Raw genomic sequence first — 23,675 nt, forward strand, 5'->3', positions numbered from 1 at the left:
TAGGGATCCTGACAGGAAAACCTTGTCAGGAGTCTCCATTGAAACCTCCTGGTTTTTGTTTTGTTCTGAATAGGAGCACGTGCCTTGAAAAGATAGGCACCCCTTGCGCTTGTTTTCCGGGACAGCCTCTTTATCCAAATCCACCTCAGACTGGAAGCGCCAAGTGGGCAGGACTACAAGCACCCAGTCCATGGAACAGCCCAGGCACCAGCCAGGCCCCGCCTTGGGCGGTTTGGGGGCCGTGGTCGCGTGCCGGGGGCTTCCGGAGTCCAGGTCCCGGGGGAGGGGCAGGCAAAGCGTGATGGCGCGGCGCCCTCGGCTGGGAGACCAGGAAACCGGGCACCAGCCGGCTCTGCTGAGAGGTGCCGCACTCAGCATAACTCCACCTCAAAGGGCAGACACGCGTTACACACTTAGGGCGGGACACGGGCGTTCCTTCCCGCTTCCACCCAAGCCCGTCGAGACATTAAACACTCTCCGCCCGGAGGCCTCGAGACGGAGTCGGGGCGGGGTCGGGAGGCAGTCGGGACGGAGTCGGGGCGGGGACGGGGGCGGCGGGGGAGGGGGAGGAAAATGCTTGGGCCGCGCAGCCGCAGTGCAGAGGCTCGGGTCCCGCTCTTAAGTCACGTGGAGCCCCGCCCTTACGTGGAGCGGCGGGAGCGCGCAAGGCTGTGTCACGCAGGCGCGTTCGCGCGGCGTAGGTGGCGCTAGAGACGACCCGGGGGATTGTAGGGCGACGGCGCTGCCGCCATTTTGTGGGGTGTTTGTCGCAGCGGCCGAGAAAGGAAGACGGCAGTTTGGCGACATTTCTCGCCCGAAGGGCCATTTGCTTTTGCGGAGGTAGGGTTGCCGGTGGTGTGTGCGGGGCCAGGCGGCTGTCGGTCTTTAGGTCTCCGAGCCAGGTGTCGGAGAAACGACGCGTTAGGGGCCTGGGCTTGTGGAGCTGAGGAGTTCTGCGGGGCGCTGCTCGGCTGGTGCACGGCGGAAGCACCGAAAGTTGCCTGGGCGTCGCGGTTCTGCCGCTGACCCTTCTCTGAGGGCCCTGGCCGCTCGCGTCGCGGCTCCGGAGGCCCTGGGCTGGCCGTGCCCTGCTGGCTGGCGAGCGCGGCTCCTGGTTAACCCTGTCGGGACCTCTTCCAGCCGGCGGGCGCGAGGACCTGTCGGGAGACTTTTCGAGAGCCGTCTCCGGCATTCGTGATGTCGGAGATCAGGTCTTTCCCTGGATTCCTGGCCTGGGCCGTTTGTAACGTTTGGGGGGTTTTCCAGAGTCAAGCACTTGCCCCTGTGTTGAGTGCGCCAAAGGCACTGGCCGGGTTCCCGGGAGCCGGGAGGTGGGTACCGGGCGTCCGCGCACATCCAGGTGGTTGAGGGCATAGGTGCTTGTGAGAGGTGGAAATTTGCGGAGGCTAGTCCTCTGTGCTATACTGAACACATTGTTGCAGCGAACCTGCATTTCTGGTAGTTTTGCATCTTATTATCCCGGGTTGCCTAAATAGCCCAGATATGCTTGTACGAGCCTTAGGAAGCCGCCCCGCAGACTGAACTTGCCAGCCACTTTGTCTTGCTTCATAGCTGTCCTGTGCGATTGTGCTTTTTACACACCCCTCCTGGCTTGTAACCCATTAAATGCAGTCCTCTTGGAGCCCTCCAATCCTAAACTTATAACCTATTTCGATGTTTTTAAGCCATGTACATAGCGTTAAGTTGTCAAGAACTACAGGATCTTAAGGGCGGTGGCGATGGATCTACATCTGAGATGCATTGTGTCATTAGTTTTTGAAAGATACCTGGTTATTCTAGCACGCAGGGTCCTTTATTAATTAGAGGCAGTGTCATGATTTTAGATAACTTCTTTTTTGTGTATGCGAAGGAACCTTACCACATAGAACCTGGGTGGGATGATCTTTGTGCCTCCAGATAAAATATTTTTGAACGTTGCAGGGTGAGTGGGGGAGGTCAGAGGCTAGGACTAACAGCTGAATTAAATTTGTAGTAGTGAACTTGAGAAAAATTTTGTACTCTCACAACGGGGCTCGTTCTTATTTTAATGTTTGCATGTTAACTCATAATTTGAGAATTCTGTTTTGCTGGAGGTTAGCTGGTTGTGGCAGACTTACAGTAGAAGAGGAAAAAACAAAACTGAGGCAGACACAGAAGTCTTGAAAAAACTTCATAATAATGGAGGTTGATAATAATAACCCTCGGTCATCAGATGTGATTTTGCTTGCTATGATTTAAAAATACTTAACCAAGCTGAGTTCCTGATGTGGTTAAAATACAACTTTGGTATTTGATGGAACGGTTCAGAAGAATCGCACTTGAAATTTATTTATTTATTTATTTATTTATTTTTGAGACAGGGTCTCACTGTCGTCCATACTGGAATGCAATGGCGTGATCGTGGCTCACTGAAGCCTTGACTTCCTTGGGCTTCAGTGATTCTCCCCAGTAGCTGGGATTACAGGCTCAAGTCACCATGTGCGATTCATTTTTTGAATTTTTTGTAAAGGCAGGCTTTCACCTTGTTGCCCAGGCTAGTCTCGAATTCCTGGGCTCAAGGGATGAGGCGCCGCTGTGCCCAACCGTAAATTTTTCTTGATAGCTCTAATGAAGAAAGTTTGTGTTCTGGCCTTTTGCCTCCAGTAAATTTGTGCTGTTACTCATTTCACGTTCCAATGTGGAAGTGACTCCATTTGTATCAAACCGGAGTGCTCACTTCCATTGAGACGCTAACAAGAGTTTTAGAGTTTCTGTTTGACCTGATCAGTGCCTTCTCTTCCTCTGTAAAGTAAGCTAAGAGCCACATTAGAAGGATGCCTGATGGGTATAGAATTAGAATCAGCAAGAGAGTGAATTAAAATATCTGACTATCTGGTGGCCATCAGACTGGGATGGTGTGATACATACTTTCTTGTGGAATACCTCCCAGAAGAATTGAAGCTGCCTCATTTCAAAGCCTTTAATCCATTTAAAATCATTTAAATTTCTACTTGCATTCGTTTGCTTATTAGTAATTTGGGAAAGCTGAATGAGGTTAACTAAGTGGATTTTACTCCATTTTAGCTTTTTTCAGCTCCTTACTGAAGTGTGAAATTCTTCTCTTTTTACCATTTAAACTACCCTGTTTAGCAGAGTTTGGACCTGATTGTGCTTTGGAAAATAATTAAGATGGGGAGAGACAGATAGGGGTTCTATTGTTTGAGCACAGATGCTGAGCCTGGAAGGAACCAGGTTATGTATTGGAGTTTGTAAATGGAGTCAGATATCGCTGTTAGCGTTTGATTTCACTGTGACCATGCTTCAGTGTGCATCCTTGTAGGCTGATTTCTTTTTCAGAGTTACTTCAGATTTACTACAAATAGATTTTAAGTTTAAGAATAACTGCTGGATAAGAAAATGAACTTGTTGGATAGAGAAAATGAGTTCATAAATTCACATAAACATTAAAAAAAATTTTTTTGTAGAGACGGGGTTTCATTATATGTAGCCCAGGCTGGTCTGAAACTCCTGGACTTGGCCTCCCAAAGTTCTGGGATTACAGGCATGAGCCACCGCACCCGGCCTAAAATCACCTTTTTATATGTCTTCAGTTTCTCTGTTGAATATTGTGTTCTATCCACACAGAACTAATATTCTCAAAGCTTAGAGTCATTCAGAGATTTAGAGAAAAGAACTATGGAGAATTTGAGGAAAAAAAGCTTCATCATTGAATAGCTCTTTACAGTTAAAACAAAGTCACCTCCCATATTTAGTATCCCTAAGTATTTTTGTCTCGCACTGAAGTTATTTGTATTACAGTAATTTGCCAAAGCTGCATGACACTGTGATATTATTTCTCCTTAAATCAGCTCACATTTTAATGTTAACATTTTTAAAAGAAAATATGTCAATGACTTAATTGGAAAATCACTAATAAGTAGAAAGTAACAAAACAAGATAAATAAAACAAAAAAGTTATTAATTTTTAGCTAAATACTCTTGTCCGCTGGAAACGGTACCCTGAACCTTTTCATTTGGCCCCTTTTTTTTTTTTTTTTTAATTTTTAAAAAGTCAGTTTGCAAGTGTTAGTTGAAGAAAAGCACCAAGCTGAGAATTTGTCCTGGATATAATCAGAATTCAAAAATAATGTCTTAAGGTATCAGTATTACCCACAGTTTAATACTAGATCTCTATGCCTCTTAGCAGTCATCTGACATACCAGTGCCTTGGGAAACATTACCACCTAAAAAGAATTTGGAGCCTCTAAGACCCTGTGTGTAGGGTTTTGATAAATAATATTAATATATAATATTTTACCTATCACACATCTATAACCCCCACAATTCCCTTTTCATTTCTATCAATAGATGCGGCATTCCAAACGAACTCACTGCCCTGATTGGGATAGCAGAGAAAGCTGGGGACATGAAAGCTACCGTGGAAGTCACAAGCGGAAGAGGAGATCTCATAGTAGCACACAAGAGAACAGGCATTGTAAACCATGTCACCAGTTTAAAGAATCTGATTGGTAAATCAACTCTTGAACTAGTAGCATTGTAGCTCTAATAGTTTTAAATGATTTGTCATTTGCTTGTATAGCTTTCATCTGTCAAATTGTTTTATAATTCAGTCAACAAATACTCATTTAGAAAATATTTGAGTACTTATTTTAGACTAGATTATAGGTGCTGAGGCTGCAGCTGTGATAAAACAAAGTTCTTATCCTTATGTATGTCTGTCTCCCTGGGAGTGGTAGGAGACAGTTGATCAGTAAGTGAATGTAAAATGTATTAAATAACATGGTGAGTCCCAGCTGCCAGTAACGTGACTAGGGAGATGACACACAAAAAGTTAAGTAATAGTGATCGAATGCCCAATGCATACCTTTAATAAAGAGGGAGACGTGTATGTTGTAGTGCTCATTAAGTGTTTCAGAAATCAGATAGGGTTTTATAGGGGAGGAGTTACTCCAACAGAGAAAAGCAACATGTATTATTAGTCACTTACACTGTATTGAACAGGTTATATTTGTAGATGAGGCCAAGGGATATGTTTGGGATTTTTGGAAGCTGGCTTTATTTAAGAACTATTGTTTTCATAGGTAGTAGCTAGTAATTTGGGAAATGGCCTCAATAAAAAACTTGCAACAGCATGTGTCCTGTTGTGTTGTATTCTTACCAGTGTAAAATTTGGAGGTGATATATTTATATAGAATTAAAGGAATCTTAAAGTTCTAAATGATTAAAGAAAGGCTAGGTAGGTTTCTTTCACTGTTTCATTAATTTCCCTTTTTCGTTTGTTTTGTTGGTTCTGTTTTCTTCTTGTTTTGTGCAGATGTTCCATTGGGACTGTTTACCAGATTGCTTTCTAAATTAGCCAGCTGGGGTTACTTTAAAAAACAGTATGTAATTTCTTTCCTTCTCCACGTTAACAGACTTGTTCTGCCAAACTGAGCTTATTTGTAGTCAGTGCAGACAAATCATGCTTCATACACATTGTTATATAAGGGGAAGTGGGAAGGTTTATGACAGGATTTCAAAGACCAGAAATAATTAATAATTAATGTACAGTATACTAAAGAAAACTATCTGTACCCCACTATTAATAAATACAAAAAACCCTAAGGCTTAACAACTAGTTACTCATAGGATAATAGGATAATTATACGTTATGTATGTAGAAAGGAAGTGATACGAGTGATGAACAGTTCATTCATGCTCATAGTTAATTACATAAACATGATACTGAGTCCAGTTAACTACCAGGCCAATACCTTCTTTGACATTGGTACCAGATGTGTTTGGTGGTCAACATTCACCATAATCCAGAATATTCTAATTTTGAAGATCAAAAACTTTGAGTGTTTTTATAAAATAAAAAACTGAAAAATGCAGAAAAGTATAAAGATGATAATCTCTATAGGATATTAGTCCCCATTATTTAGCTGTAAAATTATAATTAAAAAAAAAAATCTTTGTTTCTAAATCTTTGCCGCTGATTATTTCTTGAAAATACACTCCAAGAAGAAGCATTTTTAAGGTAAAGGATATGAACTCTTAAAAGTTTCTTGCTACAGGTTCATATTTCTTTTTCTAGAATGTTTGCCAAATTTTACAACGTGCCCCTTCATGCTCTCACCAATCTTGGCTGTTTTGAAAGGCCAAGAATAATGTTTTGATTAAACTGAATTTTTAAATTTCTGACAGATTTGTCCACTGTCATATAAGTATTGATCATTTGAACATCTTTTTATTCTTAGCCTGTTTATTAAAGTATATTTTATTGATTTAGAAGAGCTTTTTGTGACATATTATTTTAACCATTTGTCATATATATGTTGCATAGTGTCTTTTCTTTATGATTTGTCTTTTGGAGGTAGCGTGTGAATTGGTCTCCCTTTCTACAGGCTTAGTTAATCCATTCCGCATTAGAAAGACTGATGTGACTGTAAACCCTATCTTTATATTGTGCGTAGAAGCCTGTAACATAAAGTATCAAGTCTTAAAGCAGTGATTCTCCAACTTTAGTGTGAATAAGAATCACCTTGGAGGTATGTTGACCAGATTTAGAGTCAGTGAGTATGACTTGAGGCCCAGGGTTACCATTTTTAATAAGAACTCCATATTTGATATTGCTGATAAATAGACCGTCTTTTGAGAAATACTCTTTAGCCGGCTATAGCATGCAGGGCTTTTAATGATGCTATTCTCAGCTTACTTATTTGTCTACATTCCCCTGTGTGAAAATTGCTCTTGCCGGGATTGTCTTTTTCCTGAGTAATGCATAGACAAATCCATCTCTAAGCCATTGTGGCTGAAAGTGCCATATGAATTTAAGATGGTAACATGCCATTCTTCTCCACTGGAATTTCTTCTGTATTCTATTTTGTCCAAATCCTGGCTTCCCTTTAAGATGCAACTCTATTTCCATCTTTTTTGTAATTATTCTCTGACCATTGTAAACAGATTTTTTTCCCCATCTCTGACTCTAAGCACTCATGTGTTGTAACTTTTTAGAATTTCCTACATTGTTGGATTTTGTTTCATTTTTATGTGAGTAATCTCAAATTGTTCATTATTTGTTGGCAGGGACTTTGCCTTATATAATTTTTTTTTTTATCTCCCACAGGACCTGTGGATATATAAAAACGAATGCCCTTACCCTCATCCATCTTGTCTATTTTAAAGGCTATAGTGAAATATTCACTGGGCATTCAGTGGATATTTTCAAAAAATTAAATCAGTCTGTTCATCCTGTCTACCCTTTCCATAGCTTGTGTAATTCTGTAGACTTTGTTTATGTAATCTCTCAGCCTTGGTCATTGGCCATTGTCTATTGAAGAGACTCTCATCCTTTTAGTTTGTCCTCATGGTGTTCACTCCATGTTTTGTTACTCTATATTATTGTTTATGGCTTAGCAGCTCTAACTTCATGCCGTATTCCAGCTAAAGATTGTTAGTGTTAGTTTTTTCTAGTAGAAGGATTTTGGACTTTTATGGGAAGGATGCCCTTAAGAGTACGGTCACTTCTAGCTGATTGTGTTGGTGGTCCCTCCCTGACAGTTCCAAGCCAACTGATCAGATCTCTAACCTAGACTGCCCACAGTCTTACCCAAATATCCGGAGTTGTTTCTCCAATAAATACCACTTAAAGCTGACGCTAGGGAAAGAGAACCAGGTTTCTGTATCTCCCCAGCCTGGATTTGATACTAACCCTATTGGGTAGTAGTTGTAAAGATGCTTCTGTTTCTGCCAAAACGAGCCCCCTGGGAAAAAGAATGACATCATACTCTGGGGAAAGGAAAGGGGTTGGTGAGGGCAATCTAGTCAACATCCGTCACTCCATTGCTTGTTAGGATTATTTTAGCCGATTTGTCTGACTGGGCAGGTGTCCCCTCTCTCCCTCAGTGCTCCATGTGCATCCCTCTTGAAGCTTCGCACTCTGTTGAAGAGGACACTCATCCCAGGTAGAGAGGGGGACGGGAAACTGGGCCAAATGAATCTATGTCCTTTTCTTTCCATCAGATCAAGGCTACTTAACTGGGATCCATTGACATCCTGAGGTCCATGACCTATGAAAATCCTTGCCAAGTTTTGTTTATGTGTTTCTTGGGGAAGAAAGTCTATGGCTTCCAGCAGATTTTCAAAGGGATCTGTAGATTAAAGCACTATGGCACTAGAGGATGGTGGTTTCTGTTGTTTCTTACATACTTCTCAAACAGGAATGACAGGAAATTAGAAATACAAAGGGAAGTACGGTGGTAGAACTACTGTAATTCTAAACTGCAGGATCCCTTTCGTTCTTTAGGGGGATATATTTTAGATGCCTTTGGCACATGAGGCAGTCCTCAAAAGCTACGTTGTCTATACCTCAAACAGGAATAACAAGGCTAGAAATGCAAAGAGTAGAGGAGACATGATAGATGATGTGTGTAATAAAATTGGCTTGTATAATAGCGGTTAGAAAATATTTTAGTTTTTGTCACTAATGTGCTATACAACCTTGGCAAATCATTTTTCTTCTGGGGATCCTAATTTAGTCGTCGGTAAAATGAAAGGGCTGGAATACATTTAAGGCTCCTTATAGCTCTAATGTACCTTTCATGAAAGAACTCTCTGTGTGCCAGGGATATCTACTAAAATGCTCTTACATTAAAAGACAAAGGAATCCTTTTTGCCTGCCTCTGATTGTACCTCTGTGAGAGATTAAGACAGTTTAGATACAGGTGCAGAAGGTAAAGGAACACTTAATCAAGTAAACACTGGACCTAAATTAATGATGTGACTCAAGCTTTATTCCTCGGTGTGAAATGCTTGTCAGCAATCTCTATAATGGGCCCATTTGCTTGTTTGTTGAAGTAAAATTGTTTCTTAAGCTTTGTGAGATAAATATAAATGTTAATTCATCTGTTTGAATTTTTTTCTTATATTGAGTTAGCTGTTTAAACCAAGAATTTTTGAGAAAAATGTTTTGTTTGAACCACATTATTGCAGAATGAAGAGAATAATTTGAAATCTTTTAATGTGTTTGCAGTCATTATTTAGAAGCAAGGTCCTTGAATGAGCGAGATTATCGGGACCGGAGATACGTTGACGAATACAGGAATGACTACTGTGAAGGATATGTTCCTAGACATTATCCCAGAGACATTGAAAGCGGTTATCGAATCCACTGCAGTAAATCTTCAGTCCGCAGCAGGAGAAGCAGTCCTAAAAGGAAGCGCAATAGACACTGTTCAAGTCATCAGTCACGTTCGGTATGATTGATTTTGTTTTTATTTTGAGTGGAGTTTTATTTGTGTGTACTCTTAATGAGCTGATAAGTTTCTAATTGTTTATATATATATAAAATACTATTTGGATATATTATAATTGTATTTATGTTACTCAAATCCTTAAAGGAAACCTCCAGATTCTTGTCACTGATCTATATATTTATTAGCCTTCATTTGCCCACATTTCCTCATATTCTGCAGACCAGATCATGAGTTTATTGATTTTAATAATAAAAATATTTTTGTATTTGTAACATATTCTTACAAAAAAATCATGCACCCATCTTTCATCTTAAGCGTTTTTTTTCCCCCTTAGAAACCCTTTATCTGGTACTTGAAAACAAATGTGAAACATTGCACTGGTGGATACCTAAATGTTACTAACCTAACATAGAGCATAGTTCCATAGTACAGTGCATCATTGTCTGCAGTGAATTCTTTTGAAGTTGTGAAAATGGGTGCTGAATGGGAAACATCCAAATAGTCTGCCCACTCCCCTTTTTTTTTATACTCAGACATCTTCACCTGCTTGAACAGTGAACTTTGAATTAGTTTCTCCCCAAGTTTTCTTCAGTAAAACTAGTTTTTATTAGATTGAACATTGAAATTAACTAGCCTTTATTTCCCCTTTTATTTTCATCATGTATATTTTAAACTATTGCTAAATTAGAATAATTTCAAATAGTCTTGACATTTTAAAACATTTTTCTGACAAACTAGACATCTCAATTCACAGCATATGCTGTTTATAGCAAGAGATAAGTAAATCATGACATTGCATTCTTTAAATTTCAGACTTCAATTAAATCAGTATTTTAAAGAGACAATTGTGTTGTTTTTTTCTATTGCCACTTTAAGTATCTTATCTGAAAATCTGTTCCTTGCCATGTTTTTCTTCTGTAACATAAACTGTGCCCTGTGAATTTCTGGGGACTGAATTTGAAATTGCTCCTGCCAACTGTTCGTGGCCTGGTGCTTATCTGAATGCCTGAATATCTCCCCGCTGAATGAATTGCGTATTCTGCCCTGAATTCACTCTGATATATTGATTGGCTGGACGATCTTGGTGCTGCCCACTTGCCGTTCCAGAAGAGCCACCGAAGGAAAAGATCCAGGAGTATAGAGGATGATGAGGAGGGTCACCTGATCTGTCAAAGTGGAGACGTTCTAAGAGCAAGATGTATAGAATATTTTTCAACACTTTTTAAACTTTGCAGAAAGAATAATCTTTTTAAGAATAGTTTGTCAGCGGGGGGCTAAAGAACTCTTCATTGCTTTTTTATTTTGTTTTTTGTGGGTTTGTTTGTTCTTTTGTATTTCTTCTTTTCTGTAGAATTTAAATATTTCTATTCTAAAGTTCCAAAATAATCAGTGGAATTTGAGATTAGAGCAAGAAAGATAGCTCTATCTAATTGTTTTTGTAGCAGCTGAAACTAAAATAATTTGAGTGCTGAAACCTTAGTTATGCTTTGATAGAGATCATTTGAAAATATTCCACACTTAAGCATTCATTGTTTGAATAACTAGACAATTTGTACTCAGGTACTTACACCTCTTTTTCCCTCCTCACTTTAGATGAAATCGTGGACACTTTGGGTGAAGGAGCCTTTGGCAAAGTTGTAGAGTGCATTGATCATGGCATGTAAGTTTGTTTTTTCCTTTTTGAACATTCTGATATTTTTGGTGGGGAAAGATTCATAATTTAGATGAAATTTTATTTAATTAATTAATTTATTTATTTATTTATTTGAGATAGGGCCTTTGTTGCCCAGGCTTGAGTGCAGTGGCGCCATCTTGGCTCACTGCAAGTTCTGTCTCCTGGCTTCAAGTGATTCTCCTGCTTCAGCCTCTGGAGCAGCTGGGATTACAGGAGCCTGCCACCACACCTAGCTAGTTTTTGTATTTTCAGTAAAGATGGGGTTTCACCATGTTGGCCTGGCTGGTCTCAAACTCCTGACCTCAAGTGATCCACCCGCCTCAGTTTCCCAAAACGTTGGGATTATAAGCCTGAGCTACCGTATCCAGCCAAGATGGAATATATTTTAAATGGTAGCCACGTGTTTTAGGGGGTAAATTACTTACCAAAATTTCTCCAACTGTGTATGATTAATTTACCATGAACGTGGATCTTAAGAATGCTGACTGCCAGACACAGTGGCTCACGCCTGTAATCCCAGCACTTCGGGAGGCCAAGGCAGGAAGATCACCTGAGGTTGGGAGTTCGAGACTAGCCTGACCAACATGGAGAAACTTTGTCTCTACTAAAGATACAAAATTATCCAGGTGTGGTGGCACGTGCCTGTAATCCCAGCTACTTGGGAGACTGAGGCAAGAGAATCACTTGAACCCGGGAGGGGAGGGAGGCGGAGGTTGCGGTGAGCCAAAATCACGCCATTGCACTCCAGCCTGGACGACAAGAGTGAAAATCCGTCTCAAAAAAAAAAAGACCAATTTCAGCGGGGAAATCATTGAAATTAAAGTGGATGTTCAAGTGAAGGAATTTCCCAGAACTCTAGAACTGAGGGCCTTGACCCTGTATACAAGATTTGGCAATTTCAGATTGCAGAGGCAATAAAGCATGTCTAATCTTAAATGTTAAGAGTTAGCTTCCTAAACTGTAACGAAATTTTATCATCTAGGGCCTAGAGAATAAAGTTTGTGATTTGACCCTTTCTGCCTCATTTTACTGCTTTCCTCTAGGACCTCTATTGTGTGGCTTGCAAACTTTTTTGTAAGTGAAGCTCTTAGAACTTTAGTGAAACTACACATTTCTAAAATGACTTGAAATTTTTTATCATAAATTATTTGGGAAGGATGTAATTTCCAACTGGATGTAAATATTAATATTAAGAAATAAAGCTTACCTCTCTTTAAATGCATTTGAGGGAATCTAAATACCATAGCAGCGTGGCACCTACCATCATCCATAAACAAACTCTTCTTGAATACTTAGAAATGTTTTATTGAATTTATTTTCATTTCACTTTCCATAAATATTTTCCTAAATTATCCCCACATTTTGCTTTTCTGTAACAAATATGTGAAGGTAAATTGAACTTTAAAGTATTTTGAAATATTTTCAGACTTACAGAAAAGTTAATAAAATAGTTCAAAGAATTCCCATGTATTCTTCACCCAGATTTCCCAAATGTTAACATTTTATAAGATTTACTTTATCATTATACATACATATGTTTTCAAATTTTGCCAACTAATCTGCAGACTATATTCAGATTTCACTAGTCATCCCATTAATGTCCTTTTAGAATTTCTTGAAAGTCTAAGTCTTGGTGTATTTAATGAAATGTATCTTTAAAACAATTTTTTTTTTAATGCGATGGGGTCTCACTATGTTGCTCAGGCTGGTGTGGAACCCCTGGCCTCAAGTGATCCTCCTGCCTCAGCCTCCCATAGTGCTGGGATTACACGAACCTGTAGTCACATGTGGCACACCCCTGCACCATATCTGGCCTGGAATGTTTCCTTTCTTGGGGTGGTTGAGGCCTCTAAAAAAATGAAGACATGTAGCCATAGATAAATATCTGACTGTTTAGCATTGTTTGTTTTCTTTTTTCGTTTTTATGGATACAAGCACTGAGAAAACTTTTTGGTCATATAATTAAATAGATAGGAGTAGAAGCTTTGTCACAGTAATCTTACTAGAGTTCTTTTAAGTCTTGAGGTGTATGCCAAACATCAGAAAATTTGTTTAGTGACTTATCAGTTCACAGTCATTGGGGCCTTGTTGAAAGCAGTGAATAGGAAATGAATAGGAAAACCACTGGATGCGGATAAAGGTTTCGTATCCAGCCATTAGAATACGTGTTTGTTTGCCCCAAATGTTTTTTATAGCCTAGGGCATACATCTTGTTATACTAGTAAGAGATGGGTATGGTTTTGTAAAGTGGAAGGGCCATAGTGAAAAAGAAGGCTTGAATGCTGGCTCATGTGTAGGTAGATTAGGTTTAAAAAGGAAGACAAGGCCGGGCGCGGTGGCTCAAGCCTGTAATCCCAGCACTTTGGGAGGCCGAGACGGGCGGATCACGAGGTCAGAAGATCGAGACCATCCTGGCTAACACGGTGAAACCCCGTCTCTACTAAAACTACAAAAAAACTAGCCGGGCGAGGTGGCGGGCGCCTGTAGTCCCAGCTACTCGGGAGGCTGAGGCAGGAGAATGGCATGAACCCGGGAGGCGGAGCTTGCAGTGAGCTGAGATCCGGCCACTGCACTCCAGCCTGGGCGACAGAGTGAGACTCCGTCTCAAAAAAAAAAAAGGAAGACAAAAAGAAGTAGAAGATTTGAAACATTCACGGCTCTCTGCTTTTTAGGAAGCATTCTTACAGATTCCCCAGTCTAAAGCCCAGTGCCCTCCCCTTCAGCTGTTTCTGTATACTCGCATCAGTGCATCTGCTAAGGTTTTTCTGGGCTTCATTACTTAGAGTTGGTGTCTCCTTTACCTGGATGTTTCCCTCCCAGTCTGACAAACTCCCAGCTATCTTTCAGGACTCAGTTCTGGGCTGCCTCTTCTGTGAAGAAGTCTACGTCGTTTATGTGTCTGTCTTTTCCATTAGACTTCGAAGTACGTAGGGACACACCACGTCTTTTAATCACTAATACCTATGCATTGGCTGGCACAGAGTAGGCCTAGCCTGGTAAATGAATGAATACTTTCAACAGTAGCATATTCTATTTTTGGTTTACAATTGTATATATTTTAAAACTGTTGTTGTATAAAATGTAATTAAATTTAAAATTCTGGGAGCAAATGTTAAAACTCATAAGTATTAAGGGAATTATCACTTCATGTAAAGTATTTTATCAAAATGTTTTGAGAAGATGTTATATGGAATCTGCTATAATGTGTTCTGAAAGATTATTTTAAAAGACATAGAGGAACTGGTAATTAAGATTATGCTTTAGAGCATAACATGGCTTCAACTCACTCCTGTACATTTATCATTTTTATCTTAATTTTATTTTTAAGGGATGGCATGCATGTAGCAGTGAAAATCGTAAAAAACGTAGGCCGTTACCGTGAAGCCGCTCGTTCAGAAATCCAAGTATTAGAGCACTTAAATAGTACTGATCCCAACAGTGTCTTGTAAGTATAAATTTAACCTAGGAGCCATCTTATTATGTGAAATATTCAGATTTGCGTAAACTGAATTATTATTTTGCTCTCTTTTAGCCGATGTGTCCAGATGCTGGAATGGTTTGATCATCATGGTCATGTTTGTATTGTGTTTGAACTGCTGGGGCTTAGTACTTACGATTTCATTAAAGAAAACAGCTTTCTGCCATTTCAAATTGACCACATCAGGCAGATGGCATATCAGATCTGCCAGTCAATAAATTGTAAGTACACTTCATAAATCTTTATTTGTATGTATGTATGTATGTATGTATGTATGTATTTATTTATTTATTTTGAGATGGAGTCTCGCTCTGTCGCCCAGGCTGGAGTGCAGTGGCACTATCTTGGCGCACTGCAAGCTCCACCTCCTGGGTTCACGCCATTCTCCTGCCTCAGCCTCCTGAGTAGCTAGGACTACAGGCGACCGCCACCATGCCCAGCTAATTTTTTGTATTTTTAGTAGAGTCAGGATTTCACAGTGTTAGCCAGGATGGTCTAGGTCTCCTGACCTGGTGATGTGCCCCCCTCGGCCTCCTAAAGTGCTGGGATTACAGACATGAGCCACCATGGCCGGTGATAAATCTCTATTTTTAAATATTTTTTTGTGTTTTTACCTCCTTAACAATTAAGATAAATCTTTAAGCACCAGGAAACTTGTTTTTATTATAAAAGCTATATATCCAAATGTTGTCACTGAAAAAATAGACATTTTACAAGTAAAGGTGAAACATCTCTTAACCACTGTATCCTTTGCCAGTCCTCCTTTCCTGGTAGTACAAATTAAGTTTGTAAGTGAAACTAATAATGTGTTTTTGTTCTCTTGTAGTTCTACATCATAATAAATTAACCCATACAGATCTGAAGCCTGAAAATATTTTATTTGTGAAGTCTGACTATGTAGTCAAATATAATTCTAAAATGGTAAGTTAAAGACTTGTTTTACTTTTGGTGGTTGTCTTTAAAATTAATTTAACTTGATGATCTTTGGATGAGGAATTTCACTCCTGAGCTTCATTATATCCTGATGTTTAACCGAAAAGAAGTAATCCTTCTTTGCCTTTCTCATGAGCTTATTTTGACAATCAAGAAGATAATTCATGTGCTGGCCTTTTGAGTAGTGCTATAAAATATTTCATATCTGTTGAATTTCATATTTACTCAACTGTATCTCTCTAGAAACGTGATGAACGCACACTGAAAAACACAGATATCAAAGTTGTTGACTTTGGAAGTGCAACGTATGATGATGAACATCACAGTACTTTGGTGTCTACCCGGCACTACAGAGCTCCTGAGGTCATTTTGGGTCAGTAGACAAGACACCAGTCTTTCTGATATTATAATTGAATAAGAGATTTTTGTTCTTTACAGCTTTACTGGTGGTGTGGGGAAGTATGATCTTCTTAGCAGGATTCCGAAAACGTTTTCTGTTTTCATAAAAAATGTGTGGACATTGCTGTACTTTTCCTGAGTGGTAAACATGTGATACTGCCTGTGAAAGATATTTCAGGTGGTGGTTATTTTTGAACAAGTAAATCTTAAATGATCATAAGAAAACAGGCTCTGTTAGCTAAATGCATCAAAGAAGTGTGATTTTGTGGCGCGATCTCGGCTCAGTGCAACTTCTGCCTTCTGGGTTCAGGTGATTCTTCTGCCTCAGCCTTCCAAGTTGCTGGGCTTACAGGCCCCCTTCACCACGCCCAGCTAATTTTTTGTATTTTTAGTAGAGATGGGGTTTCACCGTGTTGGCCAGATTGGTCTCCAACTCCTGACCTCGTGATTTGCCTGCTTTGGCCTCCCAAAATGCTGGGATTATAGGTGTGAGCCACGGTGCCTGATCTAAAAAGAAAACTTTTATGAGGTCCAAGCTCTATCATTTACAGACTTTATATGTGTTAATAGGTAGAAACCATGCTCCATTGTTTGTTTATTTTTTTGAGACAGAGTCTCACTCTGTCACCTAGGCTGGAGCGCAGTAGTGCAATCTCACCTCACTACAACCTCTGTCCCCGGGTTCAAGCGATTCTCCTGCCTCGGCCTCCTGAGTAGCTGGGATTATAGGTACACACCACCACGCCCAGCTCATTTATATATTTTATTTATTTATTTATTTTTTTGAGATGAAGTTTTGCTTTTATTGCCTAGGCTGGAGTGCAGTGGAGCAATCTCGGCTTACTGCAACCTCTGCCTTCTGGTTTCAAGCTATTCTCCTGCCTCAGCCTCCTAGGCACTGGGATTATAGGCACCTGCCACCATGCCCAGCTAATTTTTTTGTATTTTTAGTAGAGATGGGGTTTCACCATGTTGGTCAGGCTGGTATCGAACTGCCGACCTCGTGATCCACCCTCCTTGGCCTCCCAAAGTGCTAGGATTATAGGCATGAGCCACCGCACCTGGCCCATGCTCCATTATTATCCATTTGTTCAAATGATAGACACTGGGGTGGGGGGGTTAACAAAAATGACTTAAGTCACAGTCAATATATATTGACTTGAATATATTTCTTCCTTTATCTTTAACCTCAGTGATACTGAAAGTAATTGAAATGTCTTTGAATGTAGATTTTATGTATACATTTGTTTTTTTTACTAAATATTTGATCTTTGAAAGATTAAAATATCAATGTGGTTGGTTCTTTCTCCTTCCCAGTTAATTATAGATTTAAGGCGACTAGATGTTTTATTCTGATCTGAATAATACTGTCATTGAGAATTCTGAAGGAGAAAGTATATAAAATCATGTATAGACAGCCCTGATGTTTATATATAGATCCTTCTCTGAGCTCCAGTGGGTCTGTAATTTCTGCTTATAGGTGACACTGCTTATAATTCCCATTACATTTTTTATATAATTTGTGCAAAACAGTAGTATTTCTCTTAATGGAAGAAGTAACTCATGCATCAAGCTAATAATTGATAACGGATTAGTAATTTCATTCTGAGGATAATTATAAACCTACATTTGTACTAATAAAATATAAAAATTCTTGGACAAACCGTGAACTGAGCATAATAATGGTTTCAAGAGCAGTGCACTCCCATCATATAAACAGTTCAGAGACTGGAATATTTGCACGAATTGGTTGTATACTTGGAAAATGGTAGTCCCCCTTTTATTTTACATAGCATGCACCCCTCCCTAGTTAGAATACTGTGTCTTAATGTGAGCATATGGACCATGAGAGTGTGTTGAATAGCATTTGCTGTAAAACTAAAAATATAAACCCTGAATTTGGTGTCATATTCTCCCAAATGGGTTCTGTAAAGGGAGTACCCATATAGAGGATTTAATGTACTGTGAATTAAAAGTTGTTCCATAGTAAAATGTTTCTGTTTGTGTTAAAACAGCTTTAGGTTGGTCTCAGCCTTGTGACGTTTGGAGCATAGGTTGCATTCTTATTGAATATTACCTTGGTTTCACAGTCTTTCAGGTACGTGGCTAGTAAATCCCATTTAATAATTCACAACAAATTGTAAACGTTAAAGGCATGCTAAAGTGTTGACTTCCATATTGGAAAATTGCCATACATCATTATTCTTGAGATTAAAACTTACATTTGCAAAATGGTCATTCTTTAAAACCACAGTTGAATGAAATATTACTATGAGTGAGTGATCATGGTTAATTTTGCATGTGGTTAGTGTTTGTAACGCATGGTTCATGTATGGTTCATACTGTCTCCTTTTTTACGTTGTGGAGCTCCTTCATAAGTTTGCAGCAGTGTTAATGTGGTCAGTTTTCAGTTCTGGTTATGTTGACTGTCAATGTGCCATTACGGGTCACTTATTCCTTTTTATAAAAGAATTCAGGAACAACAAGGGATTGTATTTTACTCTAAAGTATTAAGCATCTATAATGTCCTAGGCATTTCTAAGTATAAGTACATAAGGGTGAAGAGACAACATCTTCCTCAAGTCATGCAAAAGACATTGGAAAACTATTGCAGTATAGTGTAGCATTTGCTGTGATGGAACAATGTAGAAAGTGTAGATAGGGAGGACCGGGCATGGTGGCTCACGCCTGTATCCCAGCACTTTGGGAGGCCGAGGCAGGTGGATCACGAGGTCAGGAGATCGAGACCATCCTGGCCAACATGGTGAAACCCCATCTCTACTAAAAATACAAAAAATTAGCCAGACGTCATGGCGGATGCCTGTAGTCCCAACTACTCTGGAGGCTGAGGCAGGAGAATGGCATGAACCCAGGAGGCGGAGCTTGCATGAGCGGAGATCGCGCCACTGCATTCCAGCCTGGGTGACAGGGTGAGACTCTGTCTCAAAAAAAATTAAAAAAATAAAAAAACCAAAGTGTAGGTAGGGAGAACCCAGGAAAGGTTAATAATTACTTTCTTTAGAGAAGGCATCACTGAGAACATAGGAAGAAGAGGAGGAGTTAGAAAACTGGAGTGCAGTGGGCATATAAGGAAGAGGAAATAGTATCTGTAAATGCATAGAGGAGTGAATGAACATACTCTACTCGGGGTAGAATAGCGTTGTCAGTGTCCTGTATAAATGGGAAAATTAGAACAGTAGGCAAGGACCAATTCATAAAGGACTTCAAAGACTTTGCAGGGTATTGGTTTGATCCTAGAAGTTAGTGGTTTCCAAAAGTAGACTAGTCCAAAATGAAAATGGTTGTCTAGGGTTGCCATTCTGACCATTATTTAGAGATTAGATTATCCCTCCTGCTTTTTTTTTTTTTTAATGTCTCTTTTATGTAATTATAGTCATAGTTGTTGGTAGTTTGCTTTTAAAATAAAAAGTCCTCAATTGGTAAAACAAAAAGTAGGAAACTACTTTCTTTTGCATTCTGTCCTTAAGTTGTACCTACATCTGAAATCTAATTTTTTTTTTTCTCCCTGAGATAGAGTCTCACTCTGTTGCCCAGGCTGGAGTGCAGTGGCGCAATGTTGGCTCACTGCAACCTCTGCCTCCCAGGTTCAAGTGATTCTCATGTCTCAGCCTCCCAAGTAACTGGGACTACAGGCATGAACCACCACACCACAATAATTTTTTGTATTTTTAGTAGAGACAGGGTTTTGTTGTGTTGACCAGGCTGGTCTTGAACCCCTGACCTCAAGTGATCTGCCCTCCTCGGCCTCCCAAAGTGCTGGGAATCACAGGTGTGAGCCTCCACACCCAGCCTGAAATGTAAATTCTTGAAAGATTTAGGTGATGCAACCATTGAAGAACTTTAAGTAGGGTTGTGGTATGATGAAGGTGTTGTGTTGTTTTGTTTGGGGAAGAGGGGCTGGAGGTCCCAGCTCAGCACTGTTGAGGCTGGTTTGAAGTTAGAGCGGGGCGGGGGTGTGCAGCTGTGATGAGCTGAGAGTCACTTGGCAGCAGTGCACAGCGATGGATTCACTGTTTGTGGGGCACCTCACCAGGTTTCTGTTTCTGTCTCCGTAGAGATCCTGTTGAACAGTGCTCCGAGTTTATAGATAAGTTTGATGTCTTAGAATCACGATTGTCAGTCAGTTCTGGGAGGTGTTGTCTGGTTTTGCAGTGGTGAGCTGGAGGGTCAAGAAAAAGTTAAGCAAAGTGAATGCTTCCATCTGACTTTAAATGGATGCTTCAGGTGATTTTGTGATTATAAATCACTTTGAGTTTTAAATGAAGTACACGTTATCGGAGAGGTGAGTTATATTTTAACTCCACCCTGCAAAATACTCTTAAACTAAGGAATTTCTTTAAAATGTGAAGCTAGTATTATTTATTCCTGTCATGTATCACGATTTGGAAGCAATATGCAAGGTGCACTAGTTGATAGATTCCTTCTAAAAGTATTGCATAAAGCCTCTGCTCTCCAGAACAAGGGTTAGCACACTCTGGCCCATGGTGAAATCCTGCCTGGTGCCTGTTCTTACAAAAAGAAGAAGAATGTGCAATAGGGACCATTCATGACCAGCCAAGCCTGAAATACTTACTGTCCGGCTGTTTATAGAAGTTTGCCGCCCTCATCACGAGGTCAGGAGATCGAGACCATCCTGGCTAACCCGGTGAAACCCCACCTCTACTAAAAAAAATACAAAAAACTAGCCGGGCGTGGTGGCGGGCGCCTGTAGTCCCAGCTACTCGGGAGGCTGAGGCAGGAGAATGGCATGAACCCGGGAGGCGGAGCTTGCAGTGAGCTGAGATCCGGCCACTGCACTCCAGCCTGGGTGACAGAGCGAGACTCCGCCTCAAAAAAAAAAAAAAAAAAGTTTGCCACCCTCTGCTGTAGAAGCATACATTCCAGCTGTGAGTCTGATAGTCTTCTGTATTATACTTGACCCAAGGCTCTGCTACTGTCTAATTTAAGGATATGTGCTTTGACATGGGTTGATAGCTTCACTTTCCTCATATATGAGCTATATGACTTTGAGGTAGTATCTTAACATCTTTGAAATTCATGTTCCCACATACCTCACTCAGAATTGTTTAGAGAATTATTGGGACTGTGTGTCTGTTGCCTGGGATAGTAAGTGTTTACAAGTGAACTATTCATTGGGTACTGGTTGTTAATTTTCATTAAGCAGCTGATTAAATGAGGAGACAGTTTTTCTGGTAATCTTGCCCAGTTATTCTTTAAACAGTATAAGAAATACAAATAAAGAAGGAAACTGAAATTTTAGATTGAACAAGTTAATGTGTTTGTAGGGAAATGCAGAGTGCTAAATTTCTTTTTCTTGTATTTTTTAGACTCATGATAGTAAAGAGCACCTGGCAATGATGGAACGAATATTAGGACCCATACCACAACACATGATTCAGAAAACAAGGTATGTTTTTAAGATTAAAGCCTTTTGTTGGATACGTGCAGTAGCATATATTCAGACTACAGAAAACCCAACGTTGTTGTAATGCTCATTCCAAGGACTATAGATTTTGACTTTTTTTTTTTTCCCTGTACTGGAGGTAAATTGTAACTGCATCTTACTCCTTTTTTTTTTTTTGGAGACAGAGTCTCACTGTTTCACCCAGGCTGGAGTGCAGTGGTGCAATCTCAGCTCACTGCAACCTCCACCTCCTGTGTTCAAGTGATTCTCCTGCCTCAGCCTCCCGAGTTGCTGGGATTACAGGCACCCACCACTATGCCTGGCTAATTTTTGTATTTTTAGTAGAGATGGGGTTTCACCACGTTAGTCATGTTGGTCTTGAACTCCTGACCTCAGGTGATCCGCCTGCGTCGGCCTCTCGAAGTGCTGGAATTACAGGCGTGAGTCACCACACTCGGCCGTGTTTTTAAAACCTAATATAATAAAAAATATTTACCTTGTGATCTAGTGCAAGGGTCCCCAAACCCTAGGAACCAGGCTGTACAACAGGAGATGAGTGGCAGGTGAGTGAGCATTATTACTGCCTGAGCTGCACCTCCTGTCAGATCAGCAGTGGCATTAGATTCTCATAGGAATGTGAACCCTATTGTGAACTGTGCATCCGAGGGATCTAGGTTGCATGCAGGTTCCTTATGAGAATCTAATGCCTGATGATCTGAGGTGGAAGTTTCATCCCAAACCATCATCCCTCCTCCCCGGATCTGCTTCCATGAAACCGGTTCCTGGTTCCAAAAAGGTTGAGGACCACTGATCTAGTAAACAAAATGGCTTTTGGGGTTTTTTGTTTTGTTTTGTTTTGTTTTTTAAACTCAAGTTTACATTTGCATAAATGTTTTCTTAAGGTGATGTAAAAATAATACATAGAATATGAAAAAGCTTGTGTTTTGGAATCATACCACTCTAAGTGTGAAATTTATTCTGTCCTTAACCAGCTGTATATTCTTAGACAAGGTAGTATTTCCAAACACAGCTTCACCACAAAAGCCACTTAGGGAGTTTAAAGATTTCTAGCCCCATTCTGGATCTAGTGAAAACAGAATTTACAGGACTGAATCCAGGGGGCCCCTAGTTTTAAACTGACATTGTTCCATGTATGATAGTTAGGAACAACTTAGTTGAGCACGTATCCAATTAAGTTTTTTAATAGAAAAATTAAAACCTCACAGAGTGGAGGATATAAGGTATCTGATATATAATTGTTGCTGAGGTTTTTAAAAATTGTATGCATATATATGATATAAGTCTATACACCTAGAGAGAGCTGCTTACTATGTCTCCCCTCATGGGTGCAGAGTAAAGATGTGACTCTTGTTATTTTACTAATCCAGATTTTCTGTTTTCTGTAGAAAACGCAAGTATTTTCACCATAACCAGCTAGATTGGGATGAACACAGTTCTGCTGGTAGATATGTTAGGAGACGCTGCAAACCATTAAAGGTAAAAGAAAAAAGATTAAAGATTAAAAAATAAACCACATGTTTGCACTATTACTAATTTTTTTTAAAACAAAAACATTTCTCCCCCAGGAATTTATGCTTTGTCATGATGAAGAACATGAGAAACTGTTTGACCTGGTTCGAAGAATGTTAGAATATGATCCAACTCAAAGAATTACCTTGGATGAAGCATTGCAGCATCCTTTCTTTGACTTATTAAAAAAGAAATGAAATGGGAATCAGTGGTCTTACTATGTACTTCTCTAGAAGAGATTACTTAAGACTGTGTCAGTCAACTAAACATTCTAATATTTTTGTAAACATTAAATTATTTTGTACAGTTGTGTAAATACTGTATGTTTTGTATCAATAGCATAATTAACTTGTTAAGCAACTGTGGTCTTGATAATGCAATAGAAAAATTAAAATTAATTTTTCTTTTTGAGATTACCATTTTTAAATACCTTTGAAATATCCTTTGTGTCCAGTGATAAATGTGATTGATCTTGCCTTTTGTACATGGAGGTCACCTCTGAAGTGATTTTTTTTGAGTAAAAGGAAATCTTGACTACCTTATATTCTTAAAGGAATATTCTTTATATACTTCAAATTTAGAACTTTAGTTTTTTTCTGTAATTGTTGAACAGGTGATTATTATTAACTCTAGATAAGCAGGTACTAGAAACCAAAACTCAGAAAATGTTTACTGGTAGAATTTATTAAAGTGTAAGTGCTGTATTTTTCATTGGGTGATATCAGGGTGGTAAGTAGACATTCATGGAAAGGCATCCAGTTTGTCCATTGTGACAGTTTGTTTAAGAAAACCACATACACACTTTATTTAAGATTAAAATCTAACTGGAAAGTCAGCTTGGAAAATGGACATTTCCAAGTATGTTTGGTGAGTCACAGATATAAAAATAGAAATTCTGATGAGAGGTTTCGGTTTTTAATACCAAGTCCTTAGGAGTCTTAACATTGGCCAGCATCTGTTTATCAGATGACATAAATATGTAAACTTGTAAGAATTAAG

General features: G+C 39.6%; 1 protein-coding gene across 4 annotated transcripts; it reads left to right on the forward strand.

Annotated features, from left to right (window-relative positions):
- Positions 1 to 721: 721 nt before the first annotated feature.
- CLK4 (CDC like kinase 4) lies at positions 722 to 23,218 on the forward strand. 4 transcript variants are annotated; one of them, XM_037992751.2, is made up of 14 exons: positions 792 to 840; positions 4,348 to 4,508; positions 7,888 to 7,946; positions 9,014 to 9,236; positions 10,344 to 10,434; positions 10,830 to 10,896; positions 14,240 to 14,356; positions 14,444 to 14,610; positions 15,216 to 15,310; positions 15,566 to 15,695; positions 17,737 to 17,819; positions 21,070 to 21,149; positions 22,553 to 22,643; positions 22,733 to 23,218. In XM_037992751.2, the coding sequence occupies exons 3-14, from the start codon at positions 7,894 to 7,896 to the stop codon at positions 22,871 to 22,873; spliced, it is 1,338 nt and encodes a 445-aa protein (XP_037848679.1). In that variant the 5' UTR covers positions 792 to 840; positions 4,348 to 4,508; positions 7,888 to 7,893; the 3' UTR covers positions 22,874 to 23,218. The 4 variants fall into 4 exon arrangements, with proteins under 4 accessions (XP_037848681.1, XP_008013679.1, XP_037848679.1 ...); XM_008015488.3 differs by lacking the exon at positions 7,888 to 7,946 and having other exon boundaries at positions 736 to 840; XM_073010447.1 differs by lacking the exons at positions 792 to 840; positions 4,348 to 4,508 and adding an exon at positions 5,366 to 5,381.
- The last annotated feature ends 457 nt before the right edge of the window (positions 23,219 to 23,675 follow it).

This window comes from Chlorocebus sabaeus, chromosome 23 (assembly GCF_047675955.1).
Source record: "Chlorocebus sabaeus isolate Y175 chromosome 23, mChlSab1.0.hap1, whole genome shotgun sequence".
In the NCBI taxonomy this organism is placed as follows: Eukaryota; Metazoa; Chordata; class Mammalia; order Primates; family Cercopithecidae; genus Chlorocebus; species Chlorocebus sabaeus.

Bases quoted from the DNA above. Each gene is read 5' to 3' on its own strand.
- CLK4 (XM_008015488.3), top strand. From the start codon at position 4,348: ATGCGGCATTCCAAACGAACTCACTGCCCTGATTGGGATAGCAGAGAA. The intron at 10,897-14,239 runs GTAAGTTTGTTT...TTTATTTTTAAG, and splicing joins GAGTGCATTGATCATGGCAT to GGATGGCATGCATGTAGCAG. The intron at 15,311-15,565 runs GTAAGTTAAAGA...GTATCTCTCTAG, and splicing joins TCAAATATAATTCTAAAATG to AAACGTGATGAACGCACACT.